Source organism: Lathamus discolor, chromosome 3 (assembly GCF_037157495.1).
Source record: "Lathamus discolor isolate bLatDis1 chromosome 3, bLatDis1.hap1, whole genome shotgun sequence".
Taxonomy (NCBI): Eukaryota; Metazoa; Chordata; class Aves; order Psittaciformes; family Psittacidae; genus Lathamus; species Lathamus discolor.
Window position 1 is genome coordinate 118,364,940 of NC_088886.1, and position 27,110 is coordinate 118,392,049.

General features: G+C 36.9%; 1 protein-coding gene across 3 annotated transcripts; it reads right to left on the minus strand.

Moving 5' to 3' along the window:
* Window positions 1-377: 377 nt before the first annotated feature.
* ACMSD (aminocarboxymuconate semialdehyde decarboxylase) lies at window positions 378-27,110 on the minus strand. 3 transcript variants are annotated; one of them, XM_065671324.1, is made up of 10 exons: window positions 26,939-27,109; window positions 23,625-23,669; window positions 17,591-17,687; window positions 15,154-15,203; window positions 13,595-13,831; window positions 10,544-10,637; window positions 8,898-8,993; window positions 7,902-8,074; window positions 2,471-2,569; window positions 378-2,200 (listed from the first exon to the last, which is right to left on the minus strand). In XM_065671324.1, exons 1-10 carry the CDS (start codon window positions 26,993-26,995, stop codon window positions 2,138-2,140), a joined length of 1,011 nt encoding a protein of 336 aa, XP_065527396.1. In that variant the 5' UTR covers window positions 26,996-27,109; the 3' UTR covers window positions 378-2,137. The 3 variants fall into 3 exon arrangements, with proteins under 3 accessions (XP_065527396.1, XP_065527398.1, XP_065527397.1); XM_065671326.1 differs by lacking the exon at window positions 26,939-27,109 and adding an exon at window positions 24,846-24,869; XM_065671325.1 differs by lacking the exon at window positions 23,625-23,669 and having other exon boundaries at window positions 26,939-27,110.

The window sequence follows — 27,110 nt, forward strand, 5'->3', positions numbered from 1 at the left end:
GAAATTTAATGTACATTTCAGTAGCTCAGTGCTTGCATATAGATATTTAAATAAAAAAGGTTAAAAGAAATCTTGTGAACCTGAGGACAGTAGCTATTGTTAAAGCTATTTTATCTAGTTCCTCTTCTCTTCTTACATGAAAACTTTGGTATTGCCAGAGCCTAAGCCTGTGAGCTGCTGGCTACTTCAACTTCTGATATCCAGTACTCTTTTATGGACTGTATGTGGAGAAGCAATATAGTAAAGATCCAAATGCAATAATTGGGTGTTGCGGTTTAACACCAGTTGGCAGCTAAGCCCCACACATCTGCTCACTCATTCTCATCCAGTGGTATGGGGGAGAGAATGGGAAGAGTAAAAGTGAGAAAACTCATGGGTTGAGACAAAAGACAGTTTAATAGGTAAAGCAAAAGCTGTGTACACACAGGCAAAGGAAAACAAGGAAGTCATTCACCACTTCCCATGGGCAGGCAGGTGTTCAGCTATCCCCAGGAAAGTAGGGCTCCATCATGTGTAACTGTTACATGGGAAGACAAAATGCCATCACTCCAGATGTCCTTCATCTTCCTCCTGCTTCCCCCAGCTTTACATACTGAGCGTGACACTATACGGTATGGAATATCCCTTTGGCCAGTTGAGGTCAGCTGTCCTGGCTGTGTCCCCTCCCAGCTCCTTGTGCACCCTGACTCTGCTCACTGGTGAGGTGGGGTGGGGAGCAGAAAAGATCTTGACTCTGTGCAAGCACTACTCAGCAGTAACAAAAACATCCCTGTGTCATCAATACCGTTTGCAACACAAATCCAAAACATAGTTCTGTACTAGTAGCTACTGTGAAGAAAATTAACTCCACTCCAGCCAAAACCAGTACACTAGGAAAACATAATTAACCTCACAAACCACTTTTTGTTTTAGTTTGGGTTGTTGTGGAGTTTTTTTGGCTTTTTTTTTTTTTTGTTTGTTTGTTTGTTTTTTGTTTTTTTTTTTTTTTTGTGACATTAAAGAAGGACAAAGCTTGCTTTGTAGTCCAGCAGAGGCTGGTATCAGCACAAACTGCTGATGTTCATCACCTTTTGGATGCAGCTGTGGCATAAGGATGGTTATGGACACAGCTACGAACCCAAATGCTGTTTGTTTTTCCTGGAGCATTCTAAGGCAAAACACGAATGGCAACAGCACACATAGCTAGCAAAGGATCCCATGAGAATGGAGACTGTAAGTGTTCATCAGTATTTTGCTGACTAATATAAAATCCTCTCAGGAGGAAGACACCTGTGCACTCAGTGGATAAGCATGAAAACCTATTTCAGTCAATAGGCTAGAAAGTAAACCATCTTTCCATTCCTCTAGCAGGACTACAACTACATAGAGCATTAACATTTCAACATTTAAAGTAGCCAAACTTACTTTTAAGAAGTAATTTTTTAAGGACTGGAACATTAAACCATACTGTTGCTAAACACTAGTACTTATTTTGACAGCAATGCACAAAGTATTACCCACACAAATACATTATTTCTACACCTACAACTGCATTGATCAAATTGCATCAGATGAGTTAAGTTGCCAGTGGTGTAGGTGGCAGCTGCAAAGTACAAGTCCACACACAGACCTTTTTCATCCTATCACAACATTTCTGAAGCGTTGGTGTGTGTGCTTGGAGTGCTGAGCTGCAGTGTGTATGCTGCCACCTCAATCCGTGGGTAAAGGCAAATGTCACATTTTACTGGGCACCAACAAAACTTCTGGTTTGAGATTCTTTTAAATTCTGTTTATTGGGCATAACAAAACTGAAATGTAATGGATTCAAGTCATAATTTTCTCTGTTCTTTCTCCTGGGAGTCAAGTCCTAATACCACAACACTGATTATCTTTCAGAGATTTTTATTACAACTGCAAAAGATGAAATCTTTCTTTTTCCATAAAAGCTAGAATTTCAGAATTGTTTAAAATACAACCTAAATCCTCAAATGCACAGAAATACCTGCGCATACTCATTTCCAGGACACTTCTTTTTGTTCTGGGTTTGGTTTAGGCTGTAATGTACTTGTCAGACTTGTTTTTCACCTGTATAATTGTACTTGCAAATGGGAGGATTCAGCATTATTTCCGAAGTTTGATCTCTTTAATATCTTTATAATCATTCAAATTGTTTTCTGCTAAGACCCAGAAATTCCAGAGCATTTTCAGCCTTGAGTTTATCCTGTTAAAACATAACACATGCATACATTTGTGTGTGCTTAATTCCTGTTTTACTCAAATGCTTTTACCTGTGTTTTAAAATATACTTGTGTTTTAAAATGAACTGCTGCAAAAAGACTAAAGGGCCTCTTTGCATAAATCAGTGTGCTACACTGATTTGTAAGTGTTTCACTTACAAATTACTAAGGTCTTACTGTTTAGACCTTAGTCTCAGGTCTAAAGCCAGAGGCTTAAAAGGAGGGGAAGAAAACCCCAAATGTAAAGATCATACCTTCAGTTTATTGTCAAAATCTTCCATTGAATCAATCAATTTTCCAGGTTCCAGCTCGCCAAGTGGAAAAGGGTAATCTGTCCCCAGAATAACTTTGTCCTGGCAATAAAAAAAAACATGTTGTACCTACGTAGTTATATTAAACAATGTAGCTGCACATTTTTTCTGGAATTTTTAATAAACCACAGGAAATTACATGTGTATATTGGACTGATTAATTACAAAAGTGAATATGAAGATAATCTTTGGGTTCCAACTTTCATTAGGAAGAAAACAAAGCTTGAAAATGACAGCTTAAGGTTTTATTTGGTGAATTAAATTTTGGGAAAAAAAGTACAGGTTATTTGTTAACCGTTTTTTTTTTTTTTTTTGTGGTGTGTGACAAAACTTTTGTGTATTTTTATTCTGACAGAAAGTTCAAAATGCAAATCCCAGGCCCGTGAGCATGAATGTATATTGCTCAGGAGAATAAAACATAAATGGTAATTTCCTCCTCAGATTGGTTTTCTGTACTGCTGGTTTGAAATGTAACAAAAAGGCATCTGTTTTTCTCCTACATGGCTCATACTGCTTCTGCAAGTAGTTTGCCTAAAACGCAGTGATTAATTTTGATGAAGTGTTTCCATAATTAAATGTTCAATAAGGATACACAGGATTATTCTTCTGTTTCTTGACTTACTGTCTGGTTCTTTTTTATGCTCACTGTGTGCTCTGCACTATGGTGTGCAATCCAAAATGAGTATGAGTGGTTTTGACACATTTCTTTAAGAATCTCAGAAGGTTCTCCACCAAACTCAGAAAAGATGCTTGGATATGCATTCCTGAATTTTAAATTCTTGACTACACACACACATAGACACACACAAACTTAAAATGATATGTATGTGAGAAGAACGTGTAACAAAAAATACAAACCAATTAAAATTATCTTTTGTGCAATACTTTGAAAGGTGTGATAATTGCAATATGATACTACTTATAGCATGTTACAATGTAGAATTACTACAAACAAAAAAATTAACTAATATTCAGCTACAGATAAATCAAAAATCTCATTTACAAAAGTGCATATATTTTTGGAAGTCTGTATTTTTTAAAATGTCATTGACTTTAACTGGCATTGGATATTAGCTGTGCATTTGAAACATGTATTGAGAATATAAGTGACATGATTTGTTTCTGAAAGCAAGTCAGTGAAAAGAAAATTCAATAAAAACCTGTATGCAACATTCCTGTTATCAGAGATGAAAAGAAATAGCCATATCCTCAATAGGTCCCTGTGGTTATGGGTTCATTTTCATACAGGAATATTTCCCCATTTTATCTGCCTTGGAGAGCACACACTGCTAACTCTCTTGATTTTATCAAGTCTGTTTTCCTTTAAGCTTCACTTCCTGGAGACTTGAATATTTGAAACCCAGAGGTTTCATTAAAAAGAAATGGTTTTAAAGGTCTCATGAATTTGAAGTGAAGCTTATAATTTTGGGGCACATTTTATAATATTTGCACTCAGTTACAAATACTGAAATAGGATGAAGAAAACATAATTCAGTTATTGAATGATTAGGTTTTCTCGTCATATGGTGCTTTCTAAATTTTTTTACCTCCAGTAGATGTCACCGGAGAGTTTCTGAAAACCTAAACAAAACCTTACCCTGAATCCGAACAGCCGATACACATTCTATTGTTCTGGCCTGTATCTCTGTGTTAGAATTTATTAAAGAAGTCTTGCCATACAAATAGAAAAGCTTATACCCTCTGTCTACTAGATGAAGTTCTGAGTGTAGATTGAACAAAATAGATTTGGATGTGTGTACTTTTAAGAAGCTGCATACATTCTCGTTTAGAATATTCAATCTGATAACAAGACATTTTTGTTAGAGATAAAACCCAAATGTATGCCATATGCAAAATACCCCAACCAATAGACATACAAGATTTATTTGAGAAAATGTATTTCTAAGTAAAGGAGAAGGAAACCCAGCTGTTTATTAGTCAAGGTTCTATGATAAGGTTAAATAAGCCAGGAATATTTATGTTCTTGTTTCCATCTCCTATATACCAAATGGGAAGGACATCCCATGCCCTCACTGGAATAATACGTATGTATTAGTTCCATTGTATTTTTCTTTTCCTTTAATCTAAAGTGTTTCACAACTAATTGTGTTATCTATTCACTAGCAGTAAAATTAAGAGCTGTAATTTAATAACAAGAATTTAAAAACAACATTATTGCTCTGCTACTAGTGATACTAGGCTATGAATTTATACTCTTTGAGCTTCAGCTTTGTACCCACCTATACAATAGGGATTACAATACTTGTCTTTAGCAACCAGCCTCAGAGAAGTCCTGTGAAGTCTCTGCAGATAAATAATACTCCTAGCATAATGGATGTAGTATTATATAATTACAAAGTGTATCAACAAGGGCAGTTTTCCCTAGAGGATTTACAGTTCAATATGTTAATTAGCACATCTCTCCTTTCAGAAAGGTGTATACGGCTAATGATTAGTGTCAGTTAATCAGAGCCTCCTACTCAAGGCAACTTTTTTCACTATGATAGGGGCCTGAATCTTAAAATTAATCTCAAAGAGCATCAGGCTTGAGTTCATCCTCTTATGTTAGTAAAAACTGTATTTGCCTTGAATCTCACATTCTTTCCTACTGTCAGGATGTCTATCAAAAAAAGGGCAGATTGCTATAGCCAGTTCAGCTCCAGCTCTAGCCAGAGCATGTTTTACCGTTGGGTGATGGCTCTTGAGGAATCACTGTGTTGTAAATTTTGTAGAGGTACACTGAATCATTTCATCCCCATCAGTGCAGTTTTTCACTTTAGATAGCCAGCATCATTAGGAGTTTTGTGTTTATTTGTATTTACGCTGCCTCAACATGGTTGGAGAGTGAAGGACTGCAGCAATTTTGCAGTCTTACAAAATTATTTCTCAGAAATGTGTATTTCTGCTTCCTTGAACTGGGATAGGCTCCAATTAACCTGCACCCAAATCTAAGAAGGGATGAAGTTAAATGCATATGACTCATCACAGCTGTCACTGGATTTTAATATTCATAAGCTGAAAGCCAACACATTACATTCTGATGCCAGGGACTGGCTGTTCCCAGGGGACCTGAAGCCATGTCTGTGCACATCTTTACACACACTACTGCCCTTCCTGCACAGCTCTCAGCTGTACTCTGGAGAGCTGTCCTATTTCAAACCTTCAGCTTACAAAGTTACAATGCCGTCCTCAAGACCCAATCACATTGTTTTTAGCCCAGCATTTATCCATCTTATAAGTGTTTTTCTGCCAATACATGACTGCACTGAGAACATGGAGATATTTGGCTTTTTTTCAAGCATTTGACTCAGGGAAATGGTATTGTGGGAGAACATCAATTTTCATTGATAAAAGAGGGCACTTTTTAATCTTCATGTTTATAAAGTAAAGCTAGAAAATGTGATGTGAATGTTTTTTTCAAGGATAAGATGTCCTAGGCTTTGAACAAGAGAAAGAAAATGTACTTTTTTTTTTTTTTTTTTTGAGTTTTCCTGAGTGGGTACAAACATCTGTGTTTTGGGGATCTGACTCATGACTCTTCAGCACTGGGTTGTACCTGATGTCACATTACTTCAGCTCAGAATACCCAGAGGAGTATTAAAGATGACACCAACATCCCACGTAGTACGCTGGTCAAATTTATTGTATTAAGGAACTTAATTTCAGAAGTCTGTTGGCAAAATACACAAGACACGAGAGAGGCTATTGATGAGTGACTTTTAGATTATCAGATTACAGTCCATAACCTCTCTCTCCTCAAACAACTAAATTTCAGTTTTGCAAAGGCTAATTAAGGGTCAGGGTCTCTGTCACTTCTTAGGAAGAAGGTTATAGAAGTTATAGTTTAAGTATGGTTCAAAGACAACAGCCACTGCTTAGAGCAGACTTGAGATGCAAAGCTAACTTGTTACTCTAGAGCAGAACTGCCCTGAGACTTCCATTTTACAGAATTTTAAATAGGAAAAAGTTAAGTTTGTCAGCAATGGATTAGGCATCCTGTTGTATTTTCTCTCTTGCTCGGCTCTTGACATGCATGGCTCAGCTTAACAAAATCAGACCAGAAAAACAATTTGTGGGTCTCAGCCATGCTGAGTCACACAGCTTTTAATTTACCAAGGTTATGGCAACTTAAAATTCAAGAGCTAGACTCATCCATCTATACTATGTAGAACAAGAATATACTTAGTATGAACATGGTCTAGATTTGGGAAGATTTCTCAGAAAAGGAGATAATTGAAGGCAAGTGCTGAACTGTTACTCTGTAAGTCTTTGGGTGTCTTGTAAAATGGATGTGCACATCACATCTAGTAAAATCTTTACGTCTAATGTAAAACCTACTTAAAGCCACTTGGTTACTGTAAGCTACAGTTAGATTCAAAAGGTAATGCATAATAAATAGTAAAAAGTCCTGGGCTGTTGACCATGATATATTTACTGTTTAGAGTTTGGTAACAGAAAGTAAAAGAAATCAATATTGGTCTGGTTCCCTAGTGTTGTGTTAGTAACCCAGCTGATGCCTAAAACTTCATTCCTGACACAGAGATCTCTCAGTCAGTGTTCACTAGGACTAGCACTGCCAAAAAAACATGTACAGAAAACAGGGATACAGTTGTTGAGACAAGGAAGTCAGTGTCAGAGCTTGCATTTCTGTTTTTGACACCTGGTAAGTATCTGTCTGCTAAGTACAGAAACTCATGGAGGTCCAGAGATCAAGACACAAATATCGGGTCTCTTGTTGATTTGCAGTGATCCACTGGAAGCTGGCATGAATGATGCCATTCTCAACCCCTTCCTAGGCATTTACTAATGAGAAGGAAGTATTGGAATGTTTTTGGCTTTTTCAGTCCCATGCTGAATCCCATTTAAACAGGTGGCTAAACTACAAAGATTTCTTTACTCTTTAACAATTAAAATATCTTTGCAACCCCATGATGTTTAATATTCTTTCCAGAATCCTCACAAAAAACTTATTATTGACTTTTTTTTTTTCTGTCTATAGCTTCGCAAGTGGAAATACAATTTGATTTCATCAAGTATACATTTGAATTTTAAAATTAAGGCATTTGAAAACAAGGCTCCAAATGAAGCAATCTTTACTTGCAGTCTCATCCTGAATGACCTTGCACAAGGAACTGGCCTCGCTGATCTAAGGTTCACAGTGCATGATTTTCTTGATTAAAAACACCATTTTAATAACTGTATATTAACAACATTATAAACATAGAAGAAGCTCCTTGGTTTATAGTAGCTCAGGTTCTGATTTTACTGGGTGAATATGCTGCCTTCTTCCTGCTTTCTTCTCTTCTCCCTTTGCTGTTTCATAGGGAATTAAATAAAAAATGACTCGCCTACTTCTGGAAGCATTAAAACTCACCTCTCCCATTACACTTGTCAGCAGTCTTAGTGCACCATGATCATGGACAAGGGAGTCTGTGTAAAACGAACCAAGGTATTTTCTTGGATCCACCTTATTATCAAGTGCACACAAATCAGGGCGCATATTGAATCCATGGGAGATTCGCCCCACTGTGTATGGAAAAGCTCCACCTGCAAGAAGAAATTTTTAGTAAAGCACCTGAAAATATGCAGGAGGGAAAAAAGCCACTTTATCAACAGATCAAATAGATACCCCAGGACAAGGGGTAATGGGTTAAAACTTAAACAGGGGAAGTTTAGATTGGATATAAGGAAGAAATTCTTTCCTGTTAGGGTGGTGAGACACTGGAATCGGTTGCCCAGGGAGGTTGTGAGTGCTCCATCCCTGGCAGTGTTCAAGGCCAGGTTGGATGAAGCCTTGTGTTGGATGGTTTAGTGAGAGGTGTCCCTGTCCATGGCAGGGGGGTTGGAACTAGATGATCTTGAGGTCCTTTCCAACCCTAACCATTCTATGATTCTATGAAATGTTATTGTTAGCTATTTAGAAAGGAAGTGCTCCACACCAGCAAATTTTAGTTCTTTTGATTTCATAGAATCATAGAATAGTTAGGGTTGGAAAGGACCTCAAGATCATCTAGTTCCAACCCCCCTGCCATTAGCTTCTTTCTGTTTTCCTCACTTCTTCACTCCTGTGATGCCCAAATGCCTTCTGCTGCTTTCTTGTCCCTTTCCCCAAATCATGTCCTGTCTCCTCTTCCTCCTTGCTTCCCTTAAACAGTATTGTAACAGTTCAAACACTGGCTGAAACAGGCTAGAGAGTGTTCATACAAGCAGCCAATCTGGCAGATTATCTTCTTCAGGGTAGTAGTACTCAGCTGGTGGCAGGTTTAAGTGGTAACCCTAGCATGTTAGGGTTACCACTAGCTGGCATGCCAGAAAATACAACTGTACCATGCTCAACTGAATTACAGGTTTCACATGGTGCATTACTTACCTCCATGCGCAAAGCAAACTTTCAGTTTAGGAAATTTTTCAAGAATTCCTCCCATAAGCATGGAGCAAATGGCTATGGTTGTTTCTGTGGGCATGCCTAAGAACAAAATAAGTTTTACTATATGAGAGTTTTATTTTCTATTTTCTTATTTGAGTTTGAAATGTTATCTTAATTTTCTTCAATTAGCCTTGAGTCTACTGAAAAAATGATAGTTACAGAGCAGCTGCCAAAGGTTATGCATTATTTCTGTTAGAGGAACACAGAGCTGAACATTAATTAACTGAAATGAGGGCACAGGACTGGAAGCTAGGATCTGAATTCTAAGCCCAGTTTTTACCTTACCCAGTCTGCCTGTTAGCTGTCCTAGTGGTGTATGTCCTGAAATGCACACTGCAGGCTTGATTACTTAGTTATCCTAGCTCAAAGACAAGTCTGGAATAAGCCAGGTTCTCTCACCTGTGTTTCTGGGTTTCATTTGTATGGAAAGTAGGGCAGTTATGTTGGTGGATATTCCAGCACAGGTTTGAGGTTTAGTTATGACACCGTGCCAGTTCCTACAGTTTGGAAATAGCCTCTCTCTTTGCCATGAGGTAACTTGGGTGCCCAGTGTTAGGAACATAACAGCACTTTAGGTTGCTATGTAGGGCCTTGGTTTCTGAGCACACCTAACATATTTAGAGTATCATGCCATTTAGGTGCCTAACTTCAGACATCCAGCTTGAAATTAGGAAATGAGTTCCCCTTATTTGTGGAGGAAACAATACCTATGAATGTTTTACCATATGCTTAGATGCAAAGCCTTATTAGGCTTAGTAGGAAAATATTTTAATTACACTTCATTAAGTAAATGCAAGAATTTGAGTCTCTTGTGTTATTGAACCTGCTCTGATTAAGACTAAGTGGTATGTTTTAAGATAATGCACTGGTGTTTGGAACACAAAGATTTTCCAGTGCATAATGCAGAACATATATCGTATGTATATTGTGTATGTTTTTCAGAACACCTCTATTGGATGCAGTTCAAAACCATGCAAAACAAAACAATGCAAAACAGAATAAGGGAGGATGGAATCACATCTAAACATTTCCAGATACCAGTATAACCTGCCTTCTGTTATTCAGTGTTCTGAATTACCTAGAAGATGGGGAAAAAAACCAGGAACTAGATAATTGCCTATATCTTTGGGGAGCTTTCAAAGTACACGTTGTTTCAGCTCGAGTTGATATGAACTTCTTTGATCAACCTGTTTCTGCAAAATGATACGAGAAATGCTAGGAAGTGATGTTTGGTTTTGCCTACTCCGTCATTTACTCATGTTATTTTTGAGGATCCCATTTCGGAGAAAATTCAGTTTTCCTTAGCCATCTGCTCTTTGTATTCAGGACAAAAAAGAATACTAGATTCTGTTGCTAGTCTGAATAATTTTAATTCTAGGTATTTGAAAGTTAGACAAACTAAACAAGCTTAAAAACAAATGACTGCTGAATTTACACAACAGACTTAATTATAGTACTTGACAAAAAATATAAGATTGATAGAAAAATAATGTAGATTTTCTCTGTACTAGTACCTTTGTAACAATCTTCTGGGCATAATATAGTGACAATTCACAAATGTAGATTAAGCAAAGTAAATATACACTCACCTATTAGCCAGGGAAACCAATATTTGGACATCCTTCCATCTATCTGCATGTCCCAGGGATGCACAAAGAGACAGCAGTTTAATTGTTCAGCAGCCTGTAGCAAAAAGAAACCTAAATCTTTACTATTCATACCAAAATGCATCTTAGTTCTTAGCTGTGCTTTAAAGATTATCTGCAAAATTGTACTGACCATGAGTACTAGTAATGAAAATAGGCCCAGAAAAAGAACAATAAGCAATAGTTAGTTACATTTACTCCTCTGAGCCATATCATGAAGTCCTCACTCAGTTTCAAAGTTCTTTTTGAGACTACAGGGTTGGAAACTCTGATAATACCTTTTTAGTCAGCTGTCCTGGTTTCAGCTGGGATGTATTTTCTTCCTAGTTGATGGTACAGTGCTGTGGTTTGGATTTAGTATGAGAATAATGCTGATAACACACCAACGTTCTAGTTGTTGCTAAGTAGTGCTTACTCTAAATCAAGGACATTTTGGTTTTCCATGGAGGGGGGAAGTGAAAAAGTGGCTGCATGGTACTTAGTTGCTGCTGGGTTTAAACTGCAACATAAGCCACTGTTCCTCAGATTGATATGGTACAAAAATGCTTTTTTAGGTGTGTTTGTCAGCAATCTTGCAATATAAAACTTGGCTCATACTAGCATTCTTTTGGTTTCATTTACACATATGAGGATGAATTCTTGTAAAGTTTTATAGAACCATTTCAGGATGGTTTTGCAGAACTGTTCCAGCTGCATTCACGAATTTTCATTGCAGTTGCACTACATTTGCCCCCTTAGGCTTTCTACCTGGCTTAAAAAAAGTTAAAACTATTCCTAATCCACCCTAAGAGTTTGAAATCTGATCAATAATCTGTCTCAAATATATACATTTTTCCTAAGCTACTGATATCTTTGGAAAGGAAAACAGAAGAACAATATAGGATGCTGATTCTGACTAATTTAACTATGTGCTTAAATTTAAATACAGTCATCGAGTCATTCATATGCTTAACTGGGATTTAACATCTTCATTTTGTGAGATGTATTTCTGGACCCCCTCTTGTTGCTAAGGAGATTATCACAGTTTTGAAAAATTTAGGTTTATTTACCCATACATGCATAAATAAAGCTGCAGCTTTTGGACTGTAGGGAGTAATTGCCATCTACATTTGTAAAGTAAAAATAGCAATTCAATAAATGGCTTGGTAGATTTATAATGTTCATTATCAAATATGGCTTAATTTCACAATTTTCCTATCCAGTGATGTTTCTAAAAGTGGTAGGGGTTACTTCCTACATGTGTTATACATAAGCTGAAGAATGCACAGTATAAAAGATATCCCAGTATAAGAGAGGAATATCAGGATGTGGGATTGCACCAACAAGGGCATCACCAGCAGAGATAATGATGTCATCATCCCACTGTACTCAGCACTTGTCAGGCCACACCTGGAATCCTGTGTTCAGCTTAGGTCCCTACTATACAAATAAGCTGTAGGCAGGCTGGAGAGGGTTCAGAGGAGGTCCACAAAGATAATCAACGCAGGGGGAATCCTGCAGTGTGAGGAAAGGCTGAGTTTGTTCAGCCTGGAGAAAAGAAGGCTCGGGAAAGACCTTATCATCATGTTCTGGTATTTAAACGCTGGCTACAAAAAAGATCAAGACTCCCTTTTTACAAGGAGTCACATGGAAAAGACAGGGGGTAATGGATATAAGTTACTCCCAGGGAGATTCCAATTGTATGCTAGAGGAACGTTTTTCACAGAGAGAGGAATCAATCACTGGAACAATCTCCCCAGTAAAGTGGTGGGATTCCCCTACATTGGATACCTTAAGATTCATCTGGAGAGGGTGCTGGGACATTTAGTGTAGGTTGTGCTTTGCCAATTGGACCAGGTGATCCCTGTGGTCCCTTGCAACCTGTTATTTTATGATTCTATGATTCAGTGTCTACAAGAGAGATATGGAGTTACTGGAGAGAGTCCAAAGATGGTGAAAGGACTGGAGCATTTCTCCTGTAAGGAAATGCTGAGAGTGCTGGGACTGTTTAGCCCCAAGAAGAGAAGGTTCAGCAGGGATCTCATCAATGTATATAAATACCTGAAGGGAGAGTGTAAAGAAGCCAGGCTCCTTTCAGTAGTGCCCAGTGACAGGACCAGAGGCAATGGGCAGAAACTGAGACACAGGAAGTTCCTGCTGAACACCCGGAAGCACTTTTTTTACTGTGAGGGTGACCGAGCACTGGCACAGGTTGCCCAGAGAGGTTGTGAAGCTTCTGTACATGGAGATATTCAAATGCCATCTGGACATGCTTCTGGGCTCTAGGTGGCCCTGCTTGAGCAGGGGGCTGAGCCAGGTGACCTCCAGAAGTCCCTCCCAACCTCAGCCTGCTGTGACTCTGTGAACGCACGCATCTCCAACAGGGGAGGTTGCTAACTGACTGCATATGAGCATAAAAATATATCCTGGATGCTGTGCTAACAGAATTCTTGAATAAATTGAGCATTCTGAAAAATAACCTCTATGGATCAGTTTCAAGCTGACAACTATAATAACTTGTGCTATTTAAGAAATGCAATCTATAAGTTCATTTTATTATCAATACATTCAGTTTGGAATTTTGGTCCATTTGCATAATTCTGTATGGTACTTTGGTTCTACAGTTACCTCTGAAAATCTCGGGGATTTTTATCAGTTACATCAATAGGACTGGATACTGTAACTTCAACCCAAAACCACAGTGCAGAAATACTTTATTTGATACTGTACTCATCCTCACAAATCAAGAAAGCAACTATACAGTGAGAACTCATATCATAAACAGTTTTCAGAATGTTTTATATTGCATTATTGTCCTTATATCCTATAATGAATTATCATATATTATTAAAGCTACATGTCTGTGATCACTAAGTGGATTAGAAGGCTCACTTGTTTTAATGGCTCTATAAATTTAGTTGATGACTGAATATGTCTCATGGTATTTTTACACAGAATTCCATACCACAGAATTCCTGAGAATAAGGAAAGAAACATAATATTTTTTATACTCACAGCATAAATATCATACAGTTCTGGTGCATTCAGGTCCCATTCATTGACATGAGATCCTATTTGTACTCCAGGAAATCCAAGTTCATTCACGCAGCGATGCATTTCCTTCACAGCCAGGTCTGGAGCTTGCAAAGGTAACGTACCCAAGCCGATAAACCTCTTGGGGTATTTTTTTACTGTAGCAGCTAAGTCATTATTTAATATCTGGGCTAGATCTAAAGTATCCTGAGGTTTGGCCTGGTAAGATATTAAGCAGAACAATACATTAAAATATAGTTCTCAAATGTTATCACCTTTAGAATATACTGGATAAATGTCACTGCAAACAATTCAGAGACAGGTTTTGAACCTAAAATTTACAGTTCTGAATAGCTAGAAATCAGTAGGGCTAAGTTCTGCCTCATTTTAAAACCCCTGGGTGCAGTTCTGCTTCTTATCTTGAATATTTTATCAACTGCTGCTGCTTCTACTGCTCAGGATGAGTGTAATAAAGCCCAGGTTGCTGATGCACGCAAGTATCTGGTCTTTTGTGTAAACCAGTACTCTGTTCTCTTCTATCCCAACGCAAAAACCTCAGCATATATTTTTTTAACATAGCAATGAAATATTTACTCTCCTATTATTGGAGCTGGAGAGATAAAAATAAGAAATGTGAGCTGCTGGAGCATGAGAATTCTACACAGAAAACTCGAGCCAATCTCTCTAACATTTAGGAGGAGATAACAGTCATAATTTGAATAAGGGAAATGTAATATCCATACAATCAGTTTCCCATTTCCCCTCTTAATACATATTTAATGGAAAATATTTCCGTGCATAGCAGAATAAAATTTTAAAGATATGTCACTCAAAAAGAAATTCTGAAGATCAGTGGTACTACTTATATGTGGGCTTAACACAGTGATTTCTAATGTAGTGTATCGGTTTACATGTAACAGCTTGACTTGTACATATAGCTAAATAGTTAAATTTAGAATGTATTTAGAAAAACATTTTGCTATGATTTGTCTTCTCAGACTGCTTTTATTTCTCTGATGTATTCAAGATCACCATTCGGGGAACACATTGATTTAAATTTGGTACTGAATTTTGAGATTCAAAGCATTCTTCTAGGTCAGTGAGTCCCACGCCACATTTAAAAGACCACAAATATTTATTTTTCTTTCTTTCCTTTTTTAATGAGAAAATGCTGATTAATGTCTAGCTTTCATGGAATCTGTACATATATGTCTACCTGCTAACCATGGATTCATGTTGTGTAAATTCTCTCCCTGTTTCCAACTACCCCAATAAGGTCCCCAGAAGAAATTCTGTTCTTGTCTTGTTCTTTCTTACTGAGTGTACTCCAGAATGGAGTTTCGCCAGCACACCCTGCCGGCTTTTCCGACCTGGGTGGTTTTTTTGTCTTTTGGGTTTGTTTTTTTTCACAACAGAACAACTCCCCATCTACTTCAGTGCTCCAGTGACTGCTTCAATCACCTAATTCATAGGAGGAAGCATTTATTTTTTTAAAAATTCGCTACACATGAAAATTACGAAGTATGCCAGTAGGAGCCTACCCAGTAGCTGAACATGACAGGGACTGTGGAAAGGACTTGGACTGTGACTCCTGAGGAAGAAAAAACAGTTATTAATATTTCTTTTTTTTTTTTTTTTAGGTAAAATGTTGAAAATAAAAAAGCACTTTGATTTGAAATGTAGAAGGTGAAAGTTCTAATGGTAAGAAAGACTGATTTAACAGTGACATGGATAGCGTATTTTTTTGCTAACTAAGCATCATGGTACTAATCTATACCATAACTTTTTGTGTGACGGGTTACAGGAAGGAACACAACAAATCCAGCAGATTAACAACAGAGGAAACAATAAACAATAATTAGGACTTCACTAAGTAGTTACATGTAATGAAACTACTAACGCAAATGATGCCAGAAAAAAACCGTAACAGAACTTATTCTAAGACAATGACCTTGCCAAAATACTCAAATGCTAAAAATTATTTATCCTCCTTCTTAGTATTTTAAGTATTTTTCATTAAATAGTTACATGTAATGAAACTACTAATGTAAAAGATGCCAGAAAAAAACCATAGGAGAACTTATTCCAAGACAGTGACCTTGCCAAAACACTCAAATGCTTAACAAAATGATTTATCCTCCTTCTTAGTATTTTAAGTAGGAAACAAGAGGGGAAGCTGCCTCAGGCATCTCTCTTACAAGATCTGATTAATATAATGTGCAGCAGCAATGGTTTTCGGTTAAGGATAGGGACTACAAAATTACATATGTATCAAAGTAGAGCCTAAGTTGTATTATCCACCAATATGCTACTGGACACAATTAGTATGTTTGAGAACATCCACCATGTTTTCCACAATAAACATTGTATCTGGTTTCAATCCATTTTTACACTTCTGAGCACATTTATCATAAAACTTAAAGGTAGATTTCCCAGCTGAACATTCCTAGACACTAGCTTTAGGAAGAAGAAGAATCAGAAAAACTCCTATATACCCTCTAAGAGGGTTTTACAAGGGAGAAAATAATAAGGCAGTTAGGATTAACTGAAAGATTTTCTCCAACAAAACTGTAATTATTTGTGTCACAGAACTGTGATGTTGGTTACTTTGATAGCTTGTTTTATTGAGTAGAGCAAGACGTGGGTTTGTATACCAAATAAAGCTAGGACATATGATTACAACAGCTAATTTAGTCTCCTTGGTACATTGGCTGCCATTTGTTATTACTGGCAAGATTTCTTGGGTTTTCACCCAAGCCTTTTAGCAACCAAGTTGTAAATTATCCCTCTGAGTTAATGATACCTTACAGTGACTGATACTAGTTTGTTCAGCTCCTTGCATCTTTGTTCCAAAATTGTGCCATGTTGGGAGGTGAAATTTTGGGGTATAATCTATCTTGGCCTGTGTTACAGAAAAGGGTCTTTGAATTAAGTACCTACAGCTTTCTAAACCAAAAAGAGTAAACAGGGCCCATAGTCTGTATCATTAGGTGAACTGTAAGAAGGGAAAACACTAAGACCTTTTTTTGCCACTTAATTGGCTGTTGTCTGTATCTCTGGAGTGTTGAAATAAAAGGGGACATTTTTATGGCACAAGTCACCAGATGGTGCTGTAACACACACTTTTAGATTTTTATTTATTTTTTAACCAAGTGAGCACTGTTTAGTTTGTGGAGAAATATTGTAGTGTTGGCTTTGTATGACATTTTCTTTCCTGTAGAGCTGTTGGAAAAAACCCACAAACCATCAAAAATCTTCTATGTTTTCTTTTTGTCTACAGCAAATAGATGGGGCAGAATTGTTTTGTAGAAACTTGGTATTAGTGCTGAGGAAAATATCTGAAAGGGAAGGATGCCCAAAGGCTATTTATGATCTGCACTATGGCTGAATGACATTGTAATCCTCAAAATCCCTACGCTAACTCAGAGAATGACTACAATCTAGTCAAGGCAGCCTATTTCAGAGAGGTTGCAAAGACATTCTAGCATTCCCATTAAATCACAGAATCATAGAATGGTTAGGGTTGGAAAGGACCTTAAGATCATCTAGTTCCAACCCCAGGGATGCCTCACACTAGAACATGTTGCCCTGGGCTCTGTCCAACTTGGCCTTGAACACTGCCAGGGATGGAGCATTCACCATTTCTTTGGGCAACCTGTTCCAGTGCCTCACCACTCTCACAGTAAAAAACTTCCTTATATCTAACCTGAACATCCCCTGTTTTAGTTTAAACCCATTACCCCTTGTCCTATCACTACAGTCCCTGATGGAGTTTGAAATACTGCTTTAGGGTGCAAATGAGGTAGGGAGGGGTGGAACTTGATGATCTCTGAGGTCCCTTCCAATCCAAACCATTCTATGCCTCTATAAATGAATCAGCCTGCTAAACCTTTTCATTTTTATATTTTTATTGAGCACTTTCAGATGCACTATTACGGTAAATGAGACAAAATTATTTCAATTCCTTTATGGAGGTACCTGATAGGTTCATCTCTTTAATCCGTACTTCTGGATCCCAGCAGTTCTCTTGAATAATTCTAAAAACCTTTCCATCCTTCATCATCTTTGCCTGTCCCTGTGAAATGACATTTTCATATATTATAAATGTGACAAAGTAGTACATGCTAATTTATAGTCTCTTGAGTGTATTGTTCTCCCTACAGAAATTCAGTGACAGAATTTGTTATTTTATTTTTATTCTGTGGGTAATTTTAATCAAATACGATTTTAAAATAGTCATTAATAAAACAGAAATGTATAACTCAGATTTAATTCTTCTTAATAAAACAATCTCCTTTCTTTTGCAAAGTGTATCATTCTACATTTGTTTGGAAAAGGTATCTGGTACCTTCATCCAACTTTACCCTCCAACCAAATTTTGACCTCAAAATAATGCTCTAATTAAATCTGTGCTAAATTTTCCCCTTGGGTATGTGTGTATTCTTTTAAAGTCAATAGCTTCACAGTGATTCCAGTAACTACAGAAATAATTGTGCAACTCTGTTCATTTAAGTCCAGTTTTTTCATATTACCAGTAATACTGAGACTAAAGGAGACCTATTATGTTGTCTTCAGATTATATTTTCTCCCTGAGAAAAGAAGAATTATTGAATAATATGTATTTGCAAAAAGAAAAAACTAAACAAAATCTAAATGCAGTATAAAGCCATTACCTGGGTTAGTATAATACCATGTCCATATGCCACCAATTCCCAGACTTACAAAGTTCAAAACACTACCGAGGTCATGATATTTAAAAGTGTTCCTTTAACTATGGGCATGAAAACTTCATTTTTAAACTTTTTTTTTTTTTGTTTGTTTGTTGATTTGACAGTTGTCAAAAAAGGTTGAGTAGGCAGTGTCATCACATTAACTAAGTAAATTGTTACAGTTGTAGGCATCCACATGCCTTTATGGACTTGTAAAAACAGACAAAACAGCCCTTCTGTTTGCCTAGACTTACAGAAATTGATGGGATACAATTCACCAGTACTTGCAAGGCCTGAGTATCTCTTGGTTGCTTGAAGCTAGTATAAGGATAAACAGAAATGGATGAAACTCATAAGGTCCAAATGACCCTGTCTATTTGGGATGATACTCATCCCAAATAGACAGGGTCATTTGGACCTGGTCATGTGGCAGATGTATTGCACAGAGAACACACTGCATCTGCAGCTGAAAATTGAAAACCACATGAGAAAACACAGTAGCTATTCCTTCACCTTCACAGTAAACAGAAGCCAAGTGCAGGGCAGTAGTCTGACCCTTCTGGAAAAGGAATTCTCTCTCTCCAACGCCCATTTTAATTTTAACTCACAAAATTGGTTTATTTAGGTTCTTTTTTTTTTTTTTTTTTAAATAAAAACCCTGTTAAATCAGAATATTTGCTACTAGTATGCTAAACCAGAAATAACTAATAAAATTTCCCTACCTCTCTCAGAGCTGGGTTTATGTCCCCTCCTTCTGAGAAGTCAGACTGCTGTTAACCTTGAATTTTTTATTAACTTTATACATCATTCACAAATATACTGCCTTAATGAATATTTTAAAGCTCTCTTCAACAAACCTAAGGGTGCTGCCTTGGCAAACTGTCAAGTTAATTGTTAGCTGAATCACAGGTTGTGAAATATTAGAGTTGGTAATAACAACTACATAGTCCTAATCCTCTGGTAGAATACTTCAGGTTCTGGTAAAATTGATTTTCCAACCTGACAGAAAGGTTTACTCCAACTATACTCTCCTAGCATGGTTAGAGTAAACTACATAACACTAACCATACCAGATACTCTAACCATAACTAGATACTTTAACCATAACTCTAACATTTTTTAACTACATTAAAAAAAAATCAGTGCATTGGTGCAAATTGCCTAATAGAAAAATATTTTGGTGTGAGTAGAGAAAAAGATGGAGTAGAATGGAGCATTGCATCACATATGAATAGATTGTGTGGATTTCACTGAATTACCACTGGGAGTATATCTGTGAACACAGGCAACTTCATTCTTTCCTCAGACTTAGGTAAGGCATTGCAGCTTACCTGCTCATACTTTCCTCTGCTAATACTGAATGCAAAATTAGATAGATTGTAACTTTACTAGCAACTTTGACAGTGCTGGTACTTAAATACCAGATAAACCTGCAACAGGGTTTCAATATAAGAAAGGTTTCTAAAAAGCCATGTGCTGTTCTTATTGAAGAACTAGTCCAAATGTTGGCTCTTTTCATTTGTATTAACTGATTTTTTGTGAATACACTAAGGGCGAGGCTGAGCACACAGTGTTGTATGTTGGCAACAACAAACTTGATTATGCAGTAAAGCAAAACATGATCATCTGAATAGATACATGCTTGTCTATGTAAGGATATAAAGACTTGGTCCAGCAACACTGCGACTGGATAATGAGTCATACTGCTATGGTCCCTAAGACACTGCCGCTAATCTGCACCTGATATTTTTAAATGGAGATATTACTCCACTGGGAAACAATTCTTAGAGCTTTTAGCACTAGTAAGAATGAAACATTGATCAGGAAAAAAAATTTCATGGATGCAGCACTGAAAATGTCATAAAAGGCATGAGATTTCTATCTGCAAGGTTAACACTATTTTCTAAGGTCACAGCTGAAGAAGTCCTATTATTCTATGCTATTCTATGTCAGTCTATTTCTAGGCCATTCCATTCCATTCCATTCCATTCCATTCCATTCCATTCCATTCCATTCCATTCCATTCCATTCCAAACATTGTCTGATACTTAAGGCTTTAATTAATTTATGTGGCAATTAAGAGAGAGATATTTAAGAATTAAGTCCAGCAGGCTGATTTGGTTCAGCAAACTACATTTAAAATTATCCCATCACTAAACTACTCAGTCACATCCAAAATGGTACTTTAAAAATGCATTTAATTATTTTCTTCCAGTTCAGCCCTGATGCTTCTTCACAGAATGATATGAGAATGTTTTAGGGTTCTTTTTAATCTTAAGAGTTAACTTCCCCAGCTCCATGTATCTGAACAGGAATTTATTTTGCCATGCACTTTTTCCATGCAACATTTTCAGACAGAAGTAGGCTAGACAGAATTCTCTGCAGAGTTCATAAGGCTATTACTGACTTGCCACAAGGCTCCTTTGCAAACTATTTTTAGCAAGGAATTTTAGCATCAGACCTGTAAAAAACAGCTAAGCTACTAAAAGTGTCTCCAACAATTCTCTCCTTCCTGCACCTACCATGTATCTCAGAAGCTGTGCCATCCACACTTTGGTTCAGCTTGTGGCTTGTTCTCCCCTCCTAGGCCTGCTTATATTCAGATTTGAAATTTCAGCATAGTATTTCTTTGTTTCTCATTTTTGTTCCCAATCTTCATATTCTGTCATCCTTTTTCATAAATGGTTGTCAGACATTTGATGGGACAGCCTTGCATGTTATATAATGACAAGTGTGTATATCACTATATTGCAATAAACAGACACGGTTTTGTATCCATTTTATCAGTTTTTTCCAGTTAATATAAGCATATACACAATCACAGAGAAGTATTATTTTGTGAAGTAGCAAAAGGATGAGAGAATGTCTAGATGCACTGAAATTAACAGGCATTATATATTTAAATACTCTGATTACCTGGAAGATGCAAGTCTTGCTTTTTAAAGACAAATAAAGTGTTGAATCGCTATAGAGAATGAACAAATTGGCCAAATCATACACAAAAATACCAAGCAATAAAGAAGACTGGGCACTATTTTTTTATAAGGTTACCCAAATAGGGAGAGGCACTGCCATCCTGAATATGTTAAGCACTAAATCTTTTTATCACTTATCCTTCTAGTTTCCAGTACAGAATTCCTACATTGATATCATGTCTGAATTTCGGAAGACAGACACAGATTAACCCCTGCATATAGCCTGCCATTATATAACATAGCTGGGTTTAGACAGTTATTTGCACTCTTCACATGCATTAGGTGGGTTATGAGCTCACCCTCTGCATTGAGCTATTCATGCTCTCAGTTTTGCATCTTTTGTCTTGCAGCTTACTATATGCACATTGTTCTTTCTGCTTTTATGTACACAAGTCCTCTTGGCTTCTTATATTTTCCTTAGCTATCTGGCTATATTTTCCTTAGCTATCTTAGCTATCTGGCTATCTGGGAAATGTGAAATGCCTCACATTTCTTTTATCCCTTCTGTATCTGTACAACTCACAATTGGCAATTAGAGATGAAATTTTTCAAGTTAGAACAGGTACATAAGAAGTGAGATGGAAAGTGAACTGAGGTCTCCTGAGACCTCTTTTTAATGCCATATTTCTAATCTCCCTCTTTCCTGAAGCCAGTGCTATTTGCAGTGACACACTCTCCAAAAGAGTCCTAGAAGTGGGGAGCTGACAGGTCTCAGGATGGCTTGATGTGAGACAGCGTTGAGACAGACAGGGATATATGACTGATATATTGAAATGATTATATAATCTACTCCACTCTGGTGAGACCTGCAGTACTGTGTTCAGCTCTGAGGCCCCAGCATGAGAAGGATGTGGGCCTGTTGGAGTGAGTCCAGAGGAGGGCCACCAAGATGATCAGAGGGTTGGAGCACCTCCCCTATGAAGACAGCCTGAGAGAGCCAGGCTTGTTCAGCCTGGAGAAGGCCCAGGGGAGACCTTAGAGCAGCCTCCCAATACCTAAAGGGGCTGACAAGAAGTCTGGAGAGGGACTTTTGACAAGGGCATGTAGAGAGAGGACAAGGGGGAATGGCTTTAAATTGGGAAAGGGTAAATTTAGACAAGATATTAGGAAGAAATTCTTCACTGTGAGGGTGGTGAGAAGCTGGAACATGTTGCCCAGAGAAGCTGTGGCTGTGCCATAATTGGAATTTTTCAAGGTCAGGTTGGAAGGACCTTTGAGCAACCTGCTCTAGTGGAAAGTGTCCCTCCCCATGGCAGGAGGTTGGAACTAGATGATCTTTAAGGTCCCTGCAACCCAAACCATACTATGATTCTGTGGTAACAGAGGCAACATCTTTAAAACAGTCTGGTACAGTTAACACACATAGTAATGTACAAAGGGAATTATTTTGCCATACCAGCCCTAACTCTCTTAGGTCCTTGTGCCCTCCTCTAAAAAAAGCAGTAATGCTGGTTATTTTTTAAATGCTCTTACCAAATGACAAACTGCAACATTTTGATCTTGCTTTCAGAAATTTTACATTTTTGCATCACTGTGTCACTAAAATTACTGTTGATTTGCTCTAATCTGAGTGAGGTCAGAATCAAGCCTTTAAGAAACCAGTTTTGTCTGCATTAGAGTAAATCCATGTATTTTGCTAACTTCAGTACCAGCAAGACGGGTTCTGAATGTTATCACAGACTCATGGTACATGGAGGCATGTTGTTCCAATTGTACTAATGTAGCTCAGACGTGCCTTTGCAAAGTTAATAGAGTGGGTGGTGATAAAAAGGGAGGTAATATCAGACCCAGCATGCCTTTTACTTACCAATAACCCTCACACTCCTACTTTTATACATAATGGTCCCAAAATCTATGCATTGTCCTTACTCTTCTGCTACCTGTTCTCCTCCTCATGAAGTTACAGAAATTACTCTTCCTCTTTCACTCAGATGTGAAGACATGTTCTCATCTTTAACTTCTATTGAAATACCAGTTCCTTTTGGTTTTGCTTCTCATACAGATGACTACATTACTTTAGGCTGGCTGACCTATCTTACTGAAGAGCTACCCATGATGAGATGATGATGAAAAATGAATACTGGTTCATACAAGAGAATGTGAGTTTCAGGTCTCAAAAAAGTTCTACTGAGGCATATTAGGACTTGGAGTGATATTAATTCATAGAAGATAGACCTCTAGGGAATCTGTATCAGACATAGCTCATCTTACTGCCACTTTGCTTTTTAATACATTTACTGTGAGCATGTATTCTTGATGCTCAGCTTAGATTTTCCAGGATCAGTTTAGATACTCCAAGATCAGCTTAGAGCACCAAACAGCCCAAACCTTGCAGTGGTGATCCAGCTGTACCCATCCACCATACCCGTATCTCTGTGAAAGAAAGAAGAAAAAGCCAGTGCTGGTTATCACTCTGCAATAACAATAATAAAAATCTCAGTTCTTACAATCCAGCAGTACCTCATTTAGGAGAAACACTTACACATATGCTTAGCTTTCAGACTCTGATTAGCCCCAGACTTCAGCGGAAGTCCTGAAGTTTAACTGGGTTGGACCAATGGTATTCGTAGAGCTGAACTTTTAGCTCCCAGTTCAACAACATTTTAAAGTCTTACAATTGATTTCAAAATGGTTAAAGTTGCTTACTATATTGAGGTTGTAATGCATGTTTGCAACACAGAAAAAATGAAATCAAGTAGTTGTCAATATGAAAATTGAGCTGACAATTTTCCAATCTGTGATCAGTTAATCATTAGCACAAAATTGTATTGATTCCACTTTCAAGCTTCCATGATTCAGCAGTAGGAATCAAGGTCAGACTCTTGGCTATTAATATTTAAACAGCCAGGAGAAGCTAAAAGGGAGAAGCTTAGACGCTCATTGATTCTTCCAGAGAGATTCAAAATTGATTACACAAAAGAACCCCAACATCAAAACCTGCAAAAGGTACCAATTTTCTTTTACTTTCATAAATTATCAGACTAGAAAGAAATGAAATCTTGAAATACCGTAATAGACTGAAAACAATGTTCAGAATTCCCATTTTTCTGTAAAGAAACATTTCAGTGGGAACTACATAAAAGCACGCATTTCTTTCACTGACGTCTAAACAATTTGAATACAGTCCTGAACTTCCTGTGGTAACAAATCATGATGTAATGCTACTGTGAGCTTTCCTAATGTAAGCATGCAGAGCCAAGCCTCCTGGCTTCAGCCAATCAGGGATGCTAATGACTGAGACTGTGTATTATTTAGATATGTAGCTCTGTATTACTTAAATTCATAGATTTCTAGCTTTATATATATATATATAAAAATGCTTAAATTTATGGAACATTTTGTGAATGACACCTGATGAGAACTTTGTTTTCCCTAGCTCCATGCTAATTGCAATTGCAAGCTGCGCAGAAAACAAGTACTTTAAAGGTGTTAAAGGAGCATTTAAGCAGTAAAAAACCTCACTGCTTTGGTTTTGAACTTATTCTTTCTTCCCCTCAGTTCCTAGTTGGATGTATTCCTTATTTCATTTATTTCTATGAAATGTCATACCTATGGCTTCCTAAGCTCTTAAGTAAGTATCTTGACAATAGAATTCTCTAGGTTGAGGGTTCAGTATTTATAAGGCTGGGGAAAAAAAAAAAAGAAAAAAGAAAAGTTTACTGTACACGTTAGGATTGCCTCATTGTTTTTCCATGCATGAGATGTAGAAAGCTACGTTAATGCCTTGACTTTTTAGAGGACTCTAGGGAATTCTGAGAGTTGTTTTCTATTCTGGGCCCATTAATAAACCATTGAATCACTCAAGCTTTACAACAGAGGAAACAAAATCTAGCAGGTGGAAATTAAGTTCTAAAAATTTGGTTGTTTGCCTTTTTATCAGTGTTTAAATAAATGCAACACTACTAACAGCAGCAAATTCAGTCTTGATGTACATCCGTGAATGTCATGAGGTTCTTGTGATGATTTTATCTCAGCAAATTTATTGCCCTTTTAAAGTACATACAGAAAAATATAATTTTTTAAATCATATTAAATCAGAATGAATTTTATAGGTGGTTTTATATGGATATTGCACAAACAAGGACAGCAAAATCTGAAACAAGCAAGAGTAACCTGTCTTTGTAGTATGGATATTTAAACTCCTACTCAGTTAAACCAGACATAATTGTTCTAAAAAATATCTGTCATCTCACCTACATTATCCAGCCTATATTTGTTTTTCATTGAGGAGCTCTTCTTATTGCAAATAGGAAGTTCAAATAGGTGTTTAAAAATGCCTTTGTTGGTAAATGGAGAAACAAACATTCCTTTCCAGGAGGTTTTATGAATAATGATGTTATTTTTCACTACTAATGAAGAAATGATCCTATGTATGCTTTTAATGCCAAGTTTTCTCATGACGTTTTTTCTAACATGCTGTTTACATTTTCCAGCTGCTCTCTGGCTAATATTGAACTGACACTGGGCTGTCATGTTTAAAATCACAGAAACACAGAGGTAATACATATGAAACACTGAGATTTTGCCATCATCAACCTAAAATAATTCAATGAAAGAAATGTACAGGATAAAACAGTTTCAGCTACTGTGTCAGGTGCCTAAGCACATGGCTGAAATAATGGCATTCTTTTGTTGTCAAAGAGAGGCACAATGAAATCCAATGGTTCCATACTGCTGTCAGACACATGGAATGTTCATTCAAACTACAACCAGCACAGAATTACAATAAGGAAAGAAGCAACAATGAAAGTCTTTGCAACTCTGATTTTTTATCATGAATGGAAGCATTAAAGAGTTACAAAACATATCTATCCTGGAAACCCGAATGCAAAGTTCAATTGAAAATAATTTTATTTTTGTGTATAAACTATATATACTATAGTTTCACTTTCCATTCTTAAATACTTTTCATAGGCTGATGAAAATTATTATTGACAAGAATGATTTTTTCCATTGAATAATATTAAGAATAATAACAATAACAATAGTAACAACAACAACAACATGCAAAGATTCTAAATAAATTCAAGTTGACTTATAGCTTCAATATTCTAACACCTGATATTTTGTATTTTTAATACAATAGGCTACTTTTTTCCAGTAACTGAAAACCCCCCAGGTATTAATAAAACTGTCATCATCATCAATTCACTGTACTTATAGTGACCCCAGTCAAACTGAAGTTAATGACCTTTATGCTGTGGTTATAAGATGTGAATGACTTTTGTCTTAGGTAACATTAATCTTGTCTAATAGTTGCTTATTTCTCTTATTTAAACCAAAAGGGAATACCATTTGGGAACCTGAAAGCTCTGGTTTTATCAAGAAAGTTGAGCTTACACATGATTATTCGGCAATTTTAGGTCTCACAAAAAAGTCCAAGCTAAAATATAAGAATTGCTTCAGACTAAACAAAGAGTGGGGAACAGAGCCCAGGTTTTCATCCCTTTCTTAGTGGGACTCTTGCTTTGCAAATAAAGCAATACAAACATCTTACATAAAAAAAATAAATAAAATATTCAAATTAGACAAAAGCCTAGAGATATTTATAACAGAACCCTTCATTCACTGCTCTTTCAAAATTACATTGGTAGAAATGGTTTCTGATAACATAAGGCACTGAATATCTAAACTCTTATTACCTTTTCTAGGTCAGGCCATTCCTTAGGTAGAATGTGGCTATGAATATCAATTTTCATTTTTAAAGTATCAAAGGAGAAATACTCCTTCAATGAAAATGTTTTCTGTGTAATTGCTACTATCCTTCCTGTGCCTGGTTCAGCAGGTTATTAACTTTGGCCGCTGTTGTGATCC

Bases quoted from the DNA above. Each gene is read 5' to 3' on its own strand.
- ACMSD (XM_065671324.1), bottom strand. From the start codon at position 26,995: ATGAAAATTGATATTCATAGCCACATTCTACCTAAGGAATGGCCTGAC. The intron at 8,994-10,543 runs GTGAGTGTATAT...TTTTGTTCTTAG, and splicing joins TTGGTTTCCCTGGCTAATAG to GCATGCCCACAGAAACAACC. The intron at 8,075-8,897 runs GTAAGTAATGCA...TTCTTCTTGCAG, and splicing joins AGTTTGCTTTGCGCATGGAG to GTGGAGCTTTTCCATACACA.